Raw genomic sequence first — 20,170 nt, 5'->3', positions numbered from 1 at the left:
TCTTTGATTGAACATCTACAGCCCTTTAAGCACCTGAAAAGGGGAGTAAAACACCAAATGGAAGAACAAAGACAGACAGAGAGAAGCAGCGAAAGGGAGGTAGATTTTGTCCTGATCAGTTTTGGGGACCAGATTCTGGCTGAGAAACTTGATCGTTTGTTATATCAATGTTGTAAGAGAGCTTGCAGTTCTGTTATTTTAGGAAACTCTGATTATGGAAACATCTGTCCATTTTCACTTCATCCAAATTAGGGTCACAGGGAGCTTGAACCTGTCCCAGCAAGCAAGACGCTTGTCAGGATACACCCTGGACAGGACACTAGTCCACTGCAGGGCAGACTCACACAAACACAAACACAGACACGCACACTGGTGATTTCAGGAGGAACAAGGTCAAACCTACTCCTGTCTACATCCTTGGGAGTGGCGTGGAGATGGTGGACTCATACAAGTACCTGGGAGTGCACATCGACGATAGACTGGAATGGTCTAAAAACATCCAGGCCCTCTATAAGAAGGGCCAGAGCCGACTTTACTTCTTGAGGAGGCTCAGGTCCTTCAATGTACCGTTTTTTGTGCAATATATGCCAGGTACCCGTGCAATACATTTATATTAATATCTATATTTACATTTATAATTATATTCATATATGTGTTCATATATGTTTTATATGATTTGTCTGGGTCCTGTTCTGTTCTAGTTTGTTCTTTGTGTGTCTGCACTGTGAGTAACTCTTTTAGTGCACCTTCACTGTACTGATTGTATTGTACGTATTGTATTATTATTATTGTATCATTCGTTACACTGTGGCTGTGTAAAGCTGCTGTTGCACTGCAATTTCCCTCATGGGATCAATAAAGTATCTATCAATCACACGCTCAAACACACTCACAGACACACACACTCAAACACACACTCACAGACACACACTCAAACACACACTCACAGACACGCACACGCTCAAACACACAATCACAGACACACACACTCTCACACACACACTCACAGACACACAGAGACACGCACACATTCAAACATGTCACAGAGAATATTCCCAGAAGCCAGTTACCCTACCTGTACATTTTAGGACTGTGGGGGGTGGGAATGGAGCACCTTGAGGAAACCCACACAAACACCGGGAGAACATGCAAACTCCACACAGACCACAGCTCCAGAGTTGAACCCAGGGCCCCAGCACTGTGAGGCAACAAAGCTGTATTTAATTTAAAATAATTTCAGCATTTTGAACAGTAAAGGTGAATATACATCCACACCCACGCACACAGTACTCACTTGTATCTGTATCCAGGGAGCTATGCTGCAGACAGTATTTATAGTCTTCCTCACAGCTAACGAGACATGAGACACATTAATGTTTAGTGCACATGCCAGAAACAGATTCATGTCAATGATGGGCTCTTGAAACATCAATCTGAGCTATCTGGGATCAGATTTAGTGACAATCCAATGTGTTTTATACAACCAAACTGACCTAATCATTGAATTAACAGCTCAAATTCCAGGGCTGTTTGACACGGGTCCGAGAGAGGAAACACTCTGGTGGAGAAGCTGTCCTCACCTCCAGATATAATGAACATCCTCAGCTGAGACATCAAGCTGAGACACTGGCTGTGTGGGTGTGGAAACTCTCACTGGTACTGATCGCAAGAGTGGGCGCGTTCCCCTTGGTGCCCCTGTTTGGCTGCTGTGTGTCTCTCAGGCTGGTCTCCAGTCCCTGGTGGCAGCACTGGGCCCCACCCTTCCTGTGAAGCACTTGCTGAAAATGTGAGTCAGCTGAAAAGAGCTCTTCCCATTCACACGATTCTTATCATTTGTGCACCAATAACACACAGAGGGACAGGAGCTGTGCTGCACCAGATTCTTCCAGGAGGAAAACACTCAGCCAAGGTATTGTACCGGTCAGAGGGACTGAACTGCTCGTCCTGCTAGTTCCGTCATTCTCACCAGGATCTACTCCTGGGGACTGCTCACCCACACGCTGCCTGACACTGTTCCACTGGGGCTGGGGGTCCTAACAATGTCAATGTAGTTTACAGGCATGTTCTTGCAGGTGAGAACCCCTCCATCACCTCATGCATCAGGTCCATCTTAAGCAAGACATCCCAGTGATTCTCTCAACGTTAGCGTGCCAGTCCAGATTTAAGAGACGAGTGCCTGAGGTGCAATCTGGAGCTCATACAGGACTGTGCCAGGATTTACTGATCTGAGTAGATCTCACAGATCTCGATTTACTGATCTGGCCTCACTTGTGAGATTCGGCTCAGTGCTGTAGGGGTTCAGGCAAAGACCTTCAAACTTGTGGTGGTGGAAAGTCTGTTCCAGTGTGGGCTGACCATGAAAGACCTGCTTTGATATGACTGGAGACATAAGACTTCAAATCAGCTTTCTAGATGAAGTGAAAAACAACTGAGCCGCCTTGCAGTGAATGGAACCTTTATGAGCTGCTGTACATATCAGAAAGCAATCTGGATCCTTCTGGATTCTCTCAGAGGTTGACAGCTCAGGGGCTTCATTTTGTGTTGAACACTGTTGAAGAAAAGTTTAGAAATTATTGAAGAAATGTCTTCACACAGGTTAGGTGTGGTCAAGCAGAGTCCTTTATTCATGCGCATGGGGAGAATATAACCATGCAGAGCTGAGAGCAGCCTCTCACACAGATCTGTGAGTAACCTCTCCACCGAGATGATGCAATGAGTTTTATCCAGCAGATTCACACAGGAAAGCGCATTCTAAGTTTCCATATTAGGAGTTGTTTTATCTCTACAAACATTCACATTCTTCTTAAGGAGCAATTTTACCTTGTATACAGACAAAAGGAAGTATATAAATAAAAGGTGTGAAATGAGCTAGACATTCTGCTATTGTAGCATTAATATAAAAAAGTAAAAAAATATGGCATTTTTCAAAGCCAACTAGTCACTATCTTTTAAACTTTAGAAAAGGTAAATGCTAAAATTCTTCCTCAATGCAGAGTTAGCCTTCTCCACAGCCTTCTCATAATGACCTGATTCTATACCTGATTTCAAATCACAGGTATTGATTGCACACGGGGTAATAAACTGCCTACCATTTATTTTAATTATGGTGCTCGTTTTCCAATAAAACCAAAAAAATAATCAATGAACAAAACATCTGATTCAGCATAATCATGTCCGATTTAATAAAGTTTATGAAGTGTTAACATCAATAGAGATGAGGCAAGAATATTTCAAATAGGATCCTGAACAGTGCTCCCAGGAGAAACAAATACAACTCAAATCTCCCTGAATGGGACAAGCCTTTCACTACAAACATGAATTGCCGGCGTGTTAAAAATGGAAAGGAAGATACAGGAGTCTCTCAAGAAACTGTCCCAGTACATGGAAATGTTATTGTTGGAGTGTGGAACAAGCTGCCCAACAGCGGCGTCTTTCAGGAAACAGCTGGACATGACTCACCAGTCAGGACAGGAGTGAGTTCTTTACACAAAGTATTGTAGGAGTGTGGGACAAGCTACCCAGCCATGTTACTGAAAACTCTTTTAAGGAAAGGAAGGATGCTGAACTGAGGTGTATCTGACAAGCATTTTCACTGGCGCCTGTGTTATTACTGTGTGAATAATTAATCTAAAATATTCCTACTGTACTACTGTGTATCATTCAGGCCCCGCCCCCTGTTGATCGCGGCTTCTGATTGGCTGAGTCGCAGGTCCGCGCGCTCGGCGTCTCCGCCTCCTCCGGCTCCGGCTCGCGGCTGCCCGCTCCGCTGAGGGCGCGAGAGGAGCGCAGCCGTTATTTGTGAGCGGCTGTGTGTCGGAGGAGCGATCGTCTCCCTGCGGCTGATCCCTGTGGAGGCGTGTGGGGCTCCTGAGGCGCGGCTCTCTCTGCCTCCTGTCACTGCGGAGAAGAGCCGAGGGCAGACCTGCAGCCCCGCTCCGCGACGGGTCTCTGCTGCTCCCGGCCGCAGGTATTTCCAGCAGCAGTGTGTCAGTCTCACACACTGACAGCGAAGCTCTCAAGAGAGGTTTTGCCTTCAGACTCAGCGAGTCCGGGTTGCAGCGGCGATGGGCTTCAGTTCCCGCAAAGCACTCTGGGAGAGTTTGCTCCGGCCCGCAGCAGTGACGTCACGGAGGAAGGAGCGTTCCGGCGTGTCTGCTCCTGAGAGGGTGTGCTGGCTCTCCTGAAGCGTGTGGAGTGGGGATTGATAACACACACAGTGAGAAGGAGTGGGCACAGTCAGGGAAAGTGATCTTCTTCCTCTATAAGGTAATGTCATGTCATTCAAATGCAGTGACAGCTGTCTTGTACTTCCTCTCCTGGGTTGCTGTGGATTCAAGAGAATAATCTCTCTTCTCTTGTTGAGGTGGTCCTGTCATGCTACAGTATAGTGTGAGAGAATCGTTGTCAGTTCTCATAGCTGTGCAGTAATTTCAGCTGCCCAGTGTGGTGTGTGGGTGTGTTTGCTCATTCTGCTGTGGACCTGATTGCCTCCCCTGTGTGTCTGCAGCTGCTCTCCAGCACACTGAGCGCAGTGGCGGATGAGGTGTGGGCCTGTAGGCTCACTCAGGATACAGTCAGAGTGCTCTACCCTCTCAGCTCCACCTCTGAGGAGAAGGTGAGTCTCACAGAAGGCTGAGCTACATGAGAAGCTGGGACTTTTACTCACTAAAAGTCTTATTGCTCACCTAGTGTTGTGATGTAGTGGCATAGCAGGTGTGTCTGTAATTTGCTGTGTATTAGATGTTGTAAGGTGTGTGTCTGTTCAGGCTAGGTTCATACGTGTGTGCTGTTGTGTTGATGTGAGCTGTGAGCAGTGTTTGATTGTGCAGTAGAGCGGAGAGCCCCTTCAGGGTTCTGCGCTCTGTGCTCTGCTTCAGTGTGTCGTCTCCACAGCTAGGGATGCTCCCATCAGGCTGTTGAGGGCTGATTCCCTGTCATTAGAATCGGACGCTTTTTTCTGTTAAAATCATTACAATAAGCCCTGTACACGCCTCATGTCCCATGGCTAAGTGTTACCCTGGTTATTTTTACCAATAATAAAATAAACTAGACCACAGGAATAAATTGTTTATTTTTTATTAACACAGTGAAATGTAGTGGGCTTATTGTTCAATTATCATAAAATAATTTAACTTGACTAAAATAAGTAAAATAATGACTTAAAATAAAGACTTTTTACTCATCAAACGTGCACACAAAACCTTTATAAATATTACATACTGTATACATTTGGCACATATATAGCAATAACAAAAAAACAGCTAAAACAACATTAAAGGCTTGTCTTAATCACAACCCATAATTCTAATAAAATAAATAAAATGTTCAATAAGATGTTTAACAAGCAGAGTGCAAACGACTACAACCAAGAGGAAACAAGTCAGAATAATTTGGCTCTTTAGCTACTGAGCCTCTTGTTTACTAATCATCGAGGGCAGATTCTTGTTTATGAAGAGGAGCAGCTGTTCGTGTGTTGAAGACAATATGTTCCTCTTCTCATGCAAAATGTGAGCTGCTGTACTGAATAGACGCTCGCTGTCCACACTCGTACAAGGAGCACCAAGGCAGACCTGAGCTGTTTCTGCCAAGGCAGGGAAACGGCTTGGATTGCTCTTCCAGAAAGCCATTGGCTCTGCGCTTCTTGGGATGAGTTGCTGACTGAGGTGGAGATTAATCTCTGATGCTGTTGAGTCATTCCTGTCCTGACCATCACTTCTATCTTCATTCAGAATCTCCTCATACGTCGCCTGCAGAGATCCTGCCCGTAGTTCTTTCGGCTGTCTTGCTGTGCCTGCTGTAAGGCTCCAGTGTTTTAAGTGTTGCCGTTATTGATGGCTGAGCGAGAGTCGGTTTGCGAGTCGCCGCAGCTCTTGCACTTGCTGATTGTTCACACTCTGCGTATTCTTTTTGGTGATGAGTTCTCAAATCTCTGTTCATGGTGTTGAATGTTCTAGCCAGGATCCCCCACGAGAGACTTCTTTTGCACATGTATTGCAAACTGCAAATGTTTCGTCTTTTGTAGAAGTGTGGAAAAACTGCCAGACCGGCGAGGACATGTTGCTACTGTATGTTCAGGTAATGTCGGAAATGTAGTCATCGCAAAATTGTTTTTTGAGATTGGTCAGTTTAGAGAACACCAATCGAGTCATTTGGAGTGAAAATTGGCTGATATCTATCGGCGGCCGATCGATTGGAGCATCCCTATCCACGGCTTACATGTCCTCTCAGTGCAGCTGTACAGAGCAGCCTCCTGAGCTCAGTGCTCACTGTCCTCTTCTCCGGTGTCACAGGCCTTCCTGTACCAGTGTGTCGGTGTGTCTGCCCAGCACCTCTCTCAGCAGGAGACTGTGAAACAAGCGCTTCAGGACAGTGTGAAAGAAGCAGGGTTTGAGAATCCTATGGAGAGAGAGGTGAGGTGATCTGTTCCCACTCCTCACACAGACTCAGGGCTTCTACTGCTGTTGACGACAGCCATGAAAACTGTAATATCAGCGTATCCTTTCTACATGACTTAATGGACAGACGGGGAGCATCTGGAGCAGTAAACTGGAGCACCTGGAGGAAACCCAGGGAAAACACGCAAACTCCACACAGCAATCAACCCAGGACTGGAGCTAAAACTAGTTTTACTGGTCATTTGACCACCAGAGAGGAAGGAAATTTAAAGATCTCAGTTAAGGGTTTATGTTTTAATTTGTTATTAAGAACAGAAGAGCTCATAGTGTGAGCCTCACAACTGCTTTCTGCAGACTTGACTAACCTGCTGGTACATTCTGTAAGGTGTGTGCAGCCAAGATTTATTTCAGTGAGTTTTTCACTCCTTGCAGGGCCTGCCTGGGCTGTCAGTGAGTGAGCTGCTGTGTGTCCCCCTGCAGGAGCCCAGTGTCAGACTGAGCCTGTGCCGCAGTGTGGGCATGATGGCACAGGCAGTGCGCAGCGCCAGTCCCTCCGGAGCTCCCAGCTTCCCTGCCAAGGCCGAGCTCCTGGCGACAATGATGGTCAGTGTGTCTGACGCAGCCGCCTGTCTGCTGTTTTCCCACACGGATGCTCTGACAGTCCTTACTGTCAGTAGAAATCAGAGGGGAGAGAGGTGCCCTCGCTCTCTTCCTCGCTGCAGCTGCACACAGTCTCTGGACTCTCAGCTGTGCCTCTAGATGAGCACAGGCCCTGTCCTTGTGTCTTTTGATGGAGGGAAGTGGGGTTTACATTTCTCTCCCATCTCTTCACAGGCGTTTGTTAAAGAGCAGCCCAGTGATGCCCTGAGCCGAGCTGTCTGTCTGCAGGCCCTGCGCGCCTGTTCCACACTGAGGTACTGTTTCCTGATGAAACTGCCTTCACTGCTTCCATTTCTTCACAATTACATTTTTAAGTGTGTTTGAGGCAGATGGGCATTATGTTTGATGCAATAAGATAGATTAGACTTTATTGATCCTGAATGGAAATTGATGTGTTACAGCAGACCAAGAGAAGCAAAACAAAAACAGACATTAGGTGGACGAGAAATTAGTTATAAATAAATATAAAAAAAATAAATAAAAACTAAATACATAGGTGTGTGCAAAATATGATTATAGTCACTGTAAAAACAATAAAATACGTGCAAAATGTGCATAGGTATATACAGATTGAGTGTCCAAAAAGTACAATGGAGCAACATTCTGTCCATAGATGAGCAAATGAAGGGCTAACAGTCCCAGCCTAGGGCAGCGTTATACACCCTGACAGCCGCCGAGAGGAAAGACCTGTGGAAATGTTCCCTTGAACACCGCAGCTGGATCAGTCTGTTGCTAAAAGTGCTCCGCTGCCCAGTAACAGTCCCATGAAGCGGATGAGAGGCGTTGTTCATGATGGCTGTGAGCTTGGTCAGCATTCTCCTCTCAGCCACCAGCTCCAGGGGGTCAAGGCTCAGCCCCAACAAAGAGCCAGCCTTCTTGATGAGTTTATGGAGCCTATTTGCATCTCCTGTCATGATGCTGCTACCCCACCATACAACAGCGTAGAAGATGGCCGCTGCCACCACTGATTCATAAAAAACGTGTAGCAGTGTTCCACACACACCAAAGGACCTGAGAGTCAGCTCTGGCCTTTCTTGTACAGGGCGTCAGTGTTACCAGACCACTCCAGCTTATTATCCAGGTGTACCTCTAAGTACTTGTAGGACTGCACCCCTTCTATGGCCTCACCCTGGATGGAAACAGGGTTCAGCAGAGACTTATTCCTCGAAAGTCCAGGACCATTTCTTTGGTCTTGCTGGTGTTTAGCTGGAGATGGTTAAGATGACACCACTCCAAAATGTTGGTAATCAAGCTCCTATATTCCTCCTCCCTCCCCTCTCTAATACACCCCACAATTGCAGAGTCATCTGAAAACTTCTACAGATGACATGCCTCAGAGTTGTACCTGAAGTCAGAGGTGTAAAAGGTGAACAGGAATGGAGCAAGGACATAAGATTTCCCTTCAGTGGTAAAATTCCATATAAATGTTCAATACTTAAACGGGCACAGTTAAGACATTAAATATACATATACATACTGTATACAGTACCGTTTGCATACGGTAATATGTTTATGTTCCTAAATCAATCTCTTATGAGCATGTGAAAGGCATGGTGAATCAGTTCTGATGATTGGAAACCATTTCGGAAACATTGGAAACATTGCATGATTGGAAACAAATGTGTGATTGCGAAATGCTGTGGTGTTTCTTTTACAAAGATGGTCAATGAAAAAAAGAACGTGGACAAAGGCAATACTTTGTTTACAGCTTGTCCAAGGTCATTCATTATTAATACTATTAGTAATATCTTCATTAAAGACTTTGATGGCGACAGCTCAAACATGAGAGGTTGAGCTTTATTAGCTCCACCTTGCGGAAATTCCGGATACTATTATTTTAATTGCGGTATTATAGGAAAATATACGGTAACTCACGGTACACTGCGTAAAGCGCACCGCCAAATAATGCGGTATCGCCCGCGCATTCTGAATGGCTGCATCTGTAGTTCCATCTGTCTACATCATGATGAGTCTTGAGGAAGAGCTGCTCACAGTGTCCTGTTGTTCCTTGTCCCACTGTAGCTGCAGCCCAGAGCTCCCTGCAGTGCAGAGCACCTGACTCGTGTGCTTGTGGAGGATGTGCTGCTACTGCCTCTGCAGGATCCCAGAGGCCCTGAGCTCCAGGTAGGACTGCTAGACTCAGCGCTGGTGTTGGGTACAGGCGGCAGACGGTGTCTTAAGAATACCTGCTCTTGCATTGTGGAACCTGTGAAAATTCACAATGGCTGTACATTCTTTTGCAGAGCACAATCCCTGACACATGTGCTGTATCCTTTTCTTAAAAATTACTGATTTCCAAGGTTTGGAAAAGGAGACATTAATTTGGAAAACATATGGAAATCTTAGTATCAGAATAATACTAACCCAGTGAAGTTCACTGCACACAAATGTATTGGTGTTAAACAAAAATACATTGGAGCTGACCTCCTCCGTGTTTCTGAAATCATCCTCCCGAAAAACTCCGGTATGTTACTCATGTTGGTCTGAGACAGCAGTTGGCAAGGTGTCAGAAAGTGGCTCAGCCAGTCAAGCTGAAATCTACCTGTGTCAAGATAACAGAAGGAGGCAGAGTTTATTTCCAATTTGTGATTTCAGTTACATTGCGGTTCATCTGTATGTAATATTTAAATGATTAATTAAAGATTTGCCATTTGTTCCCGATCACACACACTGATCCCTGCAGCTCACCTTCACAAACAGAGTGTGATGAGACTGTCAGCAGGGGAGAGCTCTCATGATGGTGTAATATTTCCATCCAGTCCTCAGTGTTGTCTGTTGAGTTGAGCTAATATGGACGTGATTTGGACTCATGAACAATAAGTCTTCACAACTGTCTTCTGTTTTAAATTCGATAGTTCATTGCAGGGCATTAGTGTCAATAAGCAGGCGAGCATAAAAACAGAATTGCAGAACCTCTTCAGAACCAAACTAAGCTGTTCTCCGAGAGTCACACTAAGCAATTGCTATTTTAAATATTTTTATTTGAAAACAGTGATCGGTATGAATTTTAAACTTCGAGACATCTAACTAACAGTAATGTTTACAATTTGACAGTGACAGATTGATGACACAAAGGGTGCAAACGATATTTATAGTTACAGTCAAACCTCAATCCTGCTGGGCAAGCTGATCAGAATTCTCCAGATAAGGTTTATAAAAATGTGGGAAAAAATAATACTACCTAACAGTCATAATTAACCAGATTTTTTTTTGCTAGTAATAATTTGAGTAATCTAGTTTCTGGGAAAATATATTTAGCCGCAGCTAAAAATATGAGTAAATTAGAAAAATGTAAACAATGTAAAATACAGACTAGCTATTGCTGTATTCTAGCTTTAGTCATCAGTTCAATACATCTGAGGAACAAAAGCAGCACAAACACTACTTTCTGTGGCACAAATCACATTGTTAATACAGCTCATCATACTGGAACTCAGCGTTAAAAGAAACTCACAGTCTGTTCACAGGTAGGGCTGTGATTCCTTGTGACTGGAGCAGTTTTTACTGTGTAGGCTACTCGGAGTGCTTGCAATAAGGAAAGTGGTGTCTGAAGTGTGTGAATCGTTACTTTCAGTAACTGGCACCTCCTCAAACAGAAATGACTTAGACAAAAGCTGTCCTGTATTCAATTTCAATTCAATTGAATTTATTTCTATATAGCGCCTTTCACAACAAGGTTGCCCCGAGGCACTAAACAAAGCTGTGTGACAACACATGTCGTTACTGCAGGGTGCGAATGATATCTTGGCATCAGGGGGAGCTCACCCCTGGTTTGGGGGGGGACGCATCACGTGTGAAAGGCCAGTCAGCTAGCGCATACAAAGTGAGCACTGGATTATTTAGTTATAGTTTAACAGGAGTTACTCTTACCTTACAATAGAAGTGTCCACAGAGGTCTGGGCTCAGCTGTCTGTGGTGTCCGTCCTGTTGCCCATGAAGTGGACAAGCGGTGGCCTGCTTTACTCCAAGATGATACAAGAGGCAGGGATCGAATCTCTCCACAGGAGGTCCATTCAGATCAACAAAAAGAAGAGAGGAGAGGCTTCGTTTTCTCTTAGTGTCACTCAGGGCAGAGAACCCCCGCTCGCAGTCGGCTGAGGTGGTGAGGCACGTCCGGCCTGCTGTGGAGTTTTCCCAGCGTCTGTCCTTATGCTTTGCCTTGTAATTTCCAGTCTCGGAATTTCTCCACTGCCTCTCTGACGGGTGCGCCCAGTGCATTAGCAAGCGCGCCAACTTCACCGTAAAGAATTAAGACATCACGATCCTGTGGCCAGAAGCCCTTATCCAGCGGTTTCAGCATCTGGACTAATTCAGAATCAGAGTCACTTTGTAAGGCTACTGATCACAGACTGATAGAACTGGAGCCGGTTTATCTTTCCTGTACCCTCTGAGATGTCAACATCTTTAAACACGCCCAGTGACGAGCGCTGCTCGGCCTTCACTGCGGATTGACCGCCGGTGTCTTTCCTCGAAGGTCTGCTGAATGTGGCAACTGGAGTCCACCAGAGATGTGTCTGTGTTTTGGAGTTTCAGGGAGAGGCCCAGCAGCTCACGGAGAGCGTCTTTCATAGATGCCAAATCAGCAACAGATGAGGAGTTAGTGAGGTGTTTGTGTAGTCCCTTGTGTTTCTGTCTCTCAGTGGCACTGCGTGATGCATCCTTCCTCGCTTGCTGTTTGAAAATGGTGTGCTAATGCAGGGAAATATTTCCATACTGCTTTTACAGTATTAAAACTGCTTGCCACCCATCTAATATTCAAAATCTGGCCAGTTTTCATAATCTGCACATTTATATCGAGTATCCGAGCGTTCTTAGTCGATTGGTGATAAAGTGAATATAGTTTTGCAATAAAGAATTCGAAATGGTTACACCCAGCCACTTCTTTGAGAGCGTCTTGTACTGCCAGTTCAAGGCGATGTGCCAGACAGTGTATGGACTGCACTTTAGGAAAGTCAAGCTTTAGTCTAGCAGTCAGTCCAGAGGATTTGCCAGTGAGCACTGCAGCTCCGTCAGTGGCTATGCTGGTGAGATATTTCTTCAAGAACTCATCATCCAAACCCACGTTACTAAGGCTCCCTCTCAGGCAACTGTAGATTGATTCCGTGTCTGTGCCGTCCGTCAGCTCTGTGATGTCCAAAAATACATTGTCCACATCCCCTTTCCCACTCTCATCGCATCTCATGTATACGATGAGGTGAGCACGCCCGTGCACTGTGCTTTCATCAATAGTGAGGCTATTTTGTGACTTAAGTTCTTTTATACTCGACACAAGCTTGTTCTGCATTTGCTTTGCAATATGACATATAATTTCAGCACAGGAATGGTCTGACTTATGTACAGGGCCTACTTTGGCACCATTAAGCTCGGGTTACATTATTGAAGGAGTGAACTTTTTATAAGTTAATCTTTCCTTGGACACCATATGGGCAGATCTGAATGAAACTGCGGTTTCTTGAATTAAATTTGCTTTAATTTCAAGTACCTTGTTTGGGAGAATTTCTTTTTGCTTCGTCTCTTCAATATCAACGGCCCTTTTATGTGATAAGCTACAGTATCACCGTGTTTATATATTTTTTTTCCGCAGCTGGTTCTGCAAAGGCCTACTTACATCTCCATGAATCCACTCCTCAGATAAATGCATGCCAAGTGCTTTTTCTGACAGCAGGAGACTCTTTGCATCTCTGCATGCTGTGCATCCCAAGTTTCTTTTCTTAACGAAAAGCCATGGGTTGCGTTTTTTCCACTCTGTCCACTGCTGACTGGTCCAGTTAGCCGGGAGATTGGTGGCGACTGGGGTCACAGAGGGATCAGCCTCTTCCTCTGGGGAGCTGGCGCTGTTGGTGGACGTATTCGGAGGGGCAGGCCAGGCAGGCAAGTCAGCATCTAAACTGTCTGACGAGCAACCGCTAGCAGCAACAGTCAGATCGCGCAGTTTGGGTTGTTTTGTGAACCCAAAATTAGCCCGTCAAGTTCCCTGTTTTCTCTTGGGCATTATCGACGTTTTTCAGTTTTCATCGTTTTAGCTTGTCCATTTGTCACGTGTAAAGGAACGTTGCCTACTTTTGTAACAGCACCACCATGACTTGATCGGTATTGTATTAAATTACTTAGCTATTTCTATGGCAGCAACACGCTCAGAACAGAAACGCAAATGTAGTCTATGCCGGAAAAAAGTGACCTATACTGTATAAATAGGACATTTTTTAATTGACAGTTTCCGTATTTTAGAGACCCCCAAAATTTCGCAAATGGTCTCTTCAGGGAAGCTCGTGCCTTATTCAGGTAAGCTAAGCTCCCCCTAGCTCCCCCGTAATTCGTGTTACAGTACAGAAAGAGAAGAGGCCAAAACACAACAGAGGAGAGGAACCCAAAACTCCTCAGTAAGGAGAAGAAAAACCTCTGGGGGTCCAAGTGTGGAGTATTAAACCTTCCATCATGTCCCTCTGTGTGACAGTACTCCATGCAGATCCCTGTAGACCAGCAAATCCTCCCTAAACGATAGCTATACTCACGATGTCCCCCTTAGATCCATGGCAGTGATGCAGCATCCGACTCAGATGGTCCCCAGCCCGGGCGCCGTCCGGACATGTGGGGAGGAGAATAGGATAGTCTGGTCAGAACAGATGTATCTACCTGGTGGGCCAACACAGAGACACACAATGGCATGTACAGCAGCACCAGCAGCCATAGCTCCAGCTGGCTATGATGTAAGGTGTGAGTAGGCTGGGCTGAAGTCATAGGTTTTCAGTCGGGATTTAAGTCCTGAGATTGACTTGGCATCCCGTACGTAGGCTGGCAGACTGTTCCATAAACTAGGGGCCCTGTAGCTGAAGGCTTTACCGCCAGCTGTTATTTTATTAATATGTGGATTAATCATTAACATTAATCAGCTCCATTAATCAGACAGGCACCTGACCTCTGAGAGCCTTATAAGTAAAAGAATTTTGAGGTCTGCCCTGTACCTGACAGGAAGCCAATGGAGAGAGCTAAGTATAGGTGTTGTCGTACTTTCTGCTCCTGGTACCAATTCTAGCTGCCTCGTTTTGAATTCGCTATAAGGTGTTGAAAGTGTGATAGGTGCTCCCTGATAGCAGGGCATTATAGTAATCTGATCTTCTGTATACAAAAGCATGTATTAGTTTCTCTGTGTCTTGAGTGTAGAGAAAATGCCTTAGTTTTGCAATGTTTCTTAACTGTAGGAAGCATACCTTCGATACTGTATTGACATGAGAGTTAAATGAGAGTCTCGTGTCTAAGATGATGCCTAGATTACATGCCGAATCTTTGAAGCAAACTTTTAAACCCTCAGAGTTGAGTGCTGAGGTTATAGCAGTCGTATCTGCACTGTTGCCTCCAAACAGCAGAAGCTCAGTTTTATCAGAGTTGAGTGACAAAAGGTTTTCACATATCCAAGTCTTTAATTCATTAAGGCAATTAGCTAAAGTGACAATCGACGAGTTGGGTGATTAGTTACTGAACTCTTAGTAACCATTAGTCTAGTTACAATGACTCACCTAATCCAAACGTGGATTTGTGACAGATCAGTGAAATATTGTGAGAAGGTGGAGATGAGCGGTTTGCTCTGTGTTTCCATTGGTTTCTGTGGGGACTTGGTCGAGGCATGACTGTGCACAGTATCTAAAGAGGGGGCGGGGCCATGGGGAGGTCAGTCCTGCTGGGATTCACTTTCGGGATTTATATTGCACTCAAGCCAGAGGGCTAAATCTCTCCGTGTGGAATTGACTTGATACACTCCAGTCATGTTCTTATTATTATTTTAGTAATTGAATTATCAGCTGAAAGGATCATCTGTCAGATGGGCCGATTTGTGGAACACTGAGTAGAATAAAAAATGTATAGTTTCAAAAATGTAAATGCAACGTTTCATCTAGTTGTCAGTGTGCCTTTATGTGAGATTTAAATGACCTGTTACAGATGTAGACATTCAGAATCCGCAGTAAAACCCCGTAACGTGGGATTGGGGCTGCAGGTTGCCACGACACGTGATTCGCTGGGCAGAGATGATCGACAGGTGGCACTTGTGGTGCATTAGATGTTAGTGAAACGATTGCTTCATTCAATCTCTCTGCTGTGCATGTTTAAATCCTCTTAATCTGGAATATTAATAACTAAAGGGAAATTTTGGTAGCTGAGTATAAAAATGACAGGAACATAATGTCTCTGAACGTCATATCATCATAAACGATATTAATTTAAGAATATAAATATATTATACATACTGTATATGGCTGGTAGCGGTTGCTTAAATAAAAAGTACACAACAGTATTCCACTTTCTTCATAAACATTTTATGCATCAAAGTCTTTAATACGGTCACTTACGGTGGATATTCTGGAAACGTTTTGACGTGCTCGTTCTGGCTATATTAAGTTTATATACTTTGTAAAAGCTATAATGTTTTAACCTTTTCTATGCATGCTTGCTGTTATTATTACAGTAAAAAATGTGTACCTTTTAGAATCAGTTTAATAGGGAATGTAATATGGAATCGCGTAACTAAAGAAATTAATAACGATATTAATTTAAAGATCTAAATATGATCTATAAATCAGGTAGTATTCCACTTTTTAAAAAATAAAACAATAAATATTATGGACACTATATTAACATTTTAAATTATTTTTTTGTATATCACAGTGTATTCAGTGTTAAATGATATTAATAATAAAATAAAAACATGAATGAGCAAATGTGAATACTGTCAACAGTGGGAGTACAAACCTGTTCCACCGGTTTTATTAAGTTCAATTCAAAATACTTTATTCATCCCAGTAGGGCAGTTTAACACAAGCCTTTACAACAAGCCTTAAAACGAAATCATATACCTTGTAATTATAATTGGGAATAACAAAGTGGTATTAAAAAGGCCACTGAAACTATAATAATATATCTGATCATTATTAACAATATTAATGTATTAATAATAAATGATCATTTCAAATTTCTTGTATTTTTTTCAGTTTTCAGAGTTTTTTCCATTTTTCATTACCTCTGCTTTCTAATTAAAATGCCTGTTTATAAGACAAGTTTCTGATGTCAGTAAGACAGAACCTTCAAAGCACAGGCATTTTAAAGATCGCGATTTTCACAACTTTTATTTAAACAATATCTAGTACCAGGTTGCCTTTTTAGAAACCTTAGTGTGAATTAAGTGGATCCCAGGTGTAAACGAGTTCATAACGTGAGAATGCATTATGCTACATTTTTATGCATCAGTCTAAGTGTTCTTAAGTGTCTTAAAAACATAAAAAATGTAACATCACACTGTATGGCACAATGGGCAACTGATTCTAACGTTGTAAAGAAAATCCAAAATAAGAAACAAGAACATGTCCCTTCCTAAATCAGACATTGCATGACTTTAAAAGCTATAAAAACGATAGTTAAAACAACTTTTTATGTGCGATAAACAGGTGATTTTTCTTCCTCATGATTAGCTTAGAATCTTAAGTGTTTTTGAACTTTTTAATTAAACTTTTAAAACACTTTAATTTTGTAAACATAACAATGTGTTTTCTACAGAAAGAATCACATTGTCCTCTCTTCTTGTGGTGTGAAGCAGGTCATCTTATAATATAAAAAATTAAAAATCACCTCCCCACTTTCACCTTGCTGTTAATATAGTGGGGATGTAGCATGTTTGGGGACTTGTTTTGTGGAGCTGATATTTTTTCCTTGGTTCACGCGTGCTGCTCTTGGGCTTGTTTTAGTTTGTGGTGGTCCTTTGTATTACAGATATTACGGTACTGCAGTCTGTAATACTGACATAATGAAGACATGATGGATGGATTAATACCCTCATTTATTTATTTCCTTTTTGAATTGTATAATGTTAGCATGCCCAGAGGGGTTGGGCAGCCAGTTGACCTTGGACCCCCAGAGGTTTTTCTTTTCCTAACTAAGGAGTTTTGGGTTCCTCTCCTCCGTTGTCTTCCGGTCTTCTGTTCTGTATTTACAACATGCATGGTTACTTGCATTGTTAAGCACCTTGGGGCAACCTTGTTGTGAAAGGCGCTATATAAAATAAATTGAATTGAATTGAATATTACGGGTGATTGTGGAGTCCATTGTGGCTTTCAGTTTAGAGGATGATACTCTGCGCCCGACTTTGGAGCAGTTTGAGAAGTGTCGCAAAGCAGATGTTTTATCGATAGTGGGTTTTAGTCTCTCGGTTTACTGCGGACGTATCAGACTTTAAACTGAGGAAGAGATACAGCCCCACACCCCAGACAGGCAAAGGTAATAAAGGTGATAAAAATCCATTCAAAGGGGTGCAGTGTGTTAACTCAAACTCTGCTAACAGAACCGCTTATAAGAGCCCGGTGACTTTCTGCTCAATTATATGAGATCTGCAGTAGTCAGACGGATTTTAAATTCTTTAAGCAACTTTAGCTGTTGGTCAACGTCAGCTACTCTGCGCAGTTTACTGCGCCCTTTTCTCTCATGCAAGCTTGTTTTTTCACTCTTTCAAAATATTGGACGGTACGCCTCAGGGACTCATTCATTCATTATTCTTTATTGCCACACAACAGTAGTTGGTGGAATTTGCTTTCGGTACAGCAAAGAACACAGATGAGACATACAAATGTAGTGTTTCATAGCCGTTCAGGGACGCCAAATATGTAACGTTGCCATAGCCAAAATGTAATGTAGTGGCTCTCTGAAGGCACCAGTTCTGTAGGGTTTGGGCATTTACTGAGACAATTATTAATTGTAGCAGTAAATCACAAATTGATTCTTTTGATGGCTTTAGAGTCCATCCATGCGACAAAACTCAAACAACGCACACGCACAGGTACTAATACACGAGGATACATTTATTAATACATAGAATATGCCTTAAACTAACAGATTTTATCGAGAGGGTTATCAGAATACAAAAGATATATATTCAATCAGTTACGAAGTGTTACACATATCAAGAGGACATATGTTCAGTATATCATTCATTAAGACCGTTTCATAAATGAACTTGGTTATAATTTCTACATTAGATACTCAAAACAAGTACATAACTCTTAGGAATTAAATTGATATCAACTGGTTGGGATAACAATTGAGTTCTCGAGCTGTAATGCATTGAAGTTGAATACTCATCCAATCTCTGGGGATTCAGATCTCCTGCGGGCACAAAGAAACAGTTGCAGGCTGTTGCTGTCCAATCCGCGATCTCTGGCTGTGTGCCAGGCTGTGATGTGCGGCTTGCGACGGTGCGCTGCAGATGCTCACTGGCTTTAACTAGCAAAGTTTGTGCTCAGGAGAAAAGATGACTGTGGGTCCCAGCAAGTCAGGAAGAGGACCGGTTCGTTCCTGATGAAGAGCTAGTTCTGAATAGTGATTCAGCTGTCCACAGTTCCGACCTGTTCACGAGGCCTGCTGCTGGTTACTCTCTGGCAACCTCCACTCTAGACTCTTAGAACAAAGGAAAGTTCCGGCACTCGGACACACTGGCCGTTCCATGGTTGTCCGGGCTGAGTCTCAGGATGGTCAGGAGGCGCGCTGCGAGAATGTCCTGCCCTTGGGGGCCTTCTGCTCCTGGGCCGTCCTGCCCTGGAATTCTCCTTTGAATTCCCTTTAGAACAGTCCACAGAATTCTCCTGAATCTTACTGAATCTCTCAGGCTCTCTGTGTTGCCTGTTTTTACCTGGAGGAACTTCAGCTCATTGATTGGCTGAAAGTTCCATGGGCATCAGAGTCCCACGTGGGTTACTCGGCCCTACCAGTCCCTGATTGGTTGATCAAGGTGAGATATGAGTCACTTACTCCTGACACTTAGGAATGCAGTCCAGATGTCCATCTGGCACTCCCTAGACAGATAGGCGCCAATGGATGACCATTGATCATGATAGCCAGCCTTAGCTAAGTACATCCCCCTTTGGGAGCTGTCCTTATCAAACCTTAAATCAGCTTGCATGAATAGTTTCTCTGTGGCTGCACCACAGAGATGAACAGAGAAATGGGGCCTCATTTGGGAAGGCTCAGAACACTTAATTCTTTCTTATTATTAAGCCTCGCCGCTACACAAACAACATATACAGTACAAATTCAAATAGGACAGAAGACAAACATTGTCACATATGTAAACAACTTTCCATGTAACAGCATCATTATACAACTAAATGTCAGAGTTCAACGTGAATTCACAGTTCGTCTGGCAGTGGGATAGAAGCTGAGGTTGAAACGGGCAGTCCTTGAGAGGAAGGATTTGAAATGTTTTCCAGAGGGGAGAAGCTGAAAGAGATTTTGAGCTGGATGAGAGGGGACTGAAACAGTGGTGGGCAGTATAACCCATATAGTCGGTATACCGGTAGAAACATGTGTCCGATATGGATTTGGCTAAACCGTTTATACCGGTAGAGAATGGATTTTGATGTTTACACAGATTGCGCCACCAGCACTGTCATAGTTTACAATTCTGCCATATTTTAGCTCCAATTCTCTAATTCTGAAAATGTTCATCTTGCTGATATTTGGAAATATAGGTTCAGAATGATTGATCTTCGGTGGTTCAGACGTCCGGTTTATGACGCGTCTGAGGTCATGGGGGCCAATATAAACACGCGGGCGTCCTCTTCCCTTTCCCTGAAAACAAACACCTGTTCGCCGGGCCGGTCTGTGAACACTAACAAACGGAAAACGCGGAGAAATGCAGAAAGGCAGCGCTAGCGAGCCGGCCACAAGAAACGGAATTGTTGAGAAGGAGGGCGCTTCATCGGTCGTTTGGAAATGGCGCGGATTTAAAAAGTCGGACCGCGAGCAGAAACCGGTTTTCTGCCAATTCTGTCGGCGGCGATTTTAGCCAGAGGCGGTAGTACAAGCGCCCTCTTCCATCCGCTCAAGACGGAACAGGGGTGCGAGTCCAGCAGCTCTCGTGTCGGGGTGAAAAGACATTGCTGCCCGAGTCATTCACCACGCAGGCTTCCATGTGGACACGAAGCAGCCGTTTGAATACTGGAGGGGTTATTACTTTAATGCCTGAAGAGTTTTTATCTTATTTTTTTACTTTATTTTGTTTTAAGAAGTATTACATATTTAAGTCAATAAGAATTTTACTTGAAGTATTACATATTTACTTATTTAATTCATGTTCATAA

General features: G+C 43.6%; 1 protein-coding gene and 1 pseudogene across 3 annotated transcripts; one reads left to right on the top strand and one right to left on the bottom strand.

Annotated features, from left to right (window-relative positions):
* Nucleotides 1-3,695: 3,695 nt before the first annotated feature.
* Nucleotides 3,696-10,696, top strand: LOC138225260 (maestro heat-like repeat-containing protein family member 1). 3 transcript variants are annotated; one of them, XM_069184805.1, is made up of 7 exons: nucleotides 3,697-4,266; nucleotides 4,508-4,615; nucleotides 6,023-6,075; nucleotides 6,291-6,410; nucleotides 6,828-6,998; nucleotides 7,230-7,309; nucleotides 9,078-10,696. In XM_069184805.1, exons 3-7 carry the CDS (start codon nucleotides 6,055-6,057, stop codon nucleotides 9,112-9,114), a joined length of 429 nt encoding a protein of 142 aa, XP_069040906.1. In that variant the 5' UTR covers nucleotides 3,697-4,266; nucleotides 4,508-4,615; nucleotides 6,023-6,054; the 3' UTR covers nucleotides 9,115-10,696. The 3 variants fall into 3 exon arrangements, with proteins under 3 accessions (XP_069040907.1, XP_069040906.1, XP_069040905.1); XM_069184806.1 differs by lacking the exon at nucleotides 9,078-10,696 and having other exon boundaries at nucleotides 3,696-4,266; nucleotides 6,876-6,998; nucleotides 7,230-7,408; XM_069184804.1 differs by lacking the exon at nucleotides 9,078-10,696 and having other exon boundaries at nucleotides 7,230-7,408.
* Nucleotides 10,697-10,816: 120 nt separating this feature from the next.
* Nucleotides 10,817-13,587, bottom strand: LOC138225405 (E3 SUMO-protein ligase KIAA1586-like; annotated as a pseudogene).
* Between the last annotated feature and the right edge of the window lie 6,583 nt (nucleotides 13,588-20,170).

The sequence above is a fragment of the Lepisosteus oculatus genome, chromosome 27 (genome assembly GCF_040954835.1).
Source record: "Lepisosteus oculatus isolate fLepOcu1 chromosome 27, fLepOcu1.hap2, whole genome shotgun sequence".
In the NCBI taxonomy this organism is placed as follows: Eukaryota; Metazoa; Chordata; class Actinopteri; order Semionotiformes; family Lepisosteidae; genus Lepisosteus; species Lepisosteus oculatus.
This window is presented reverse-complemented; position numbering and strand designations above follow the sequence as displayed.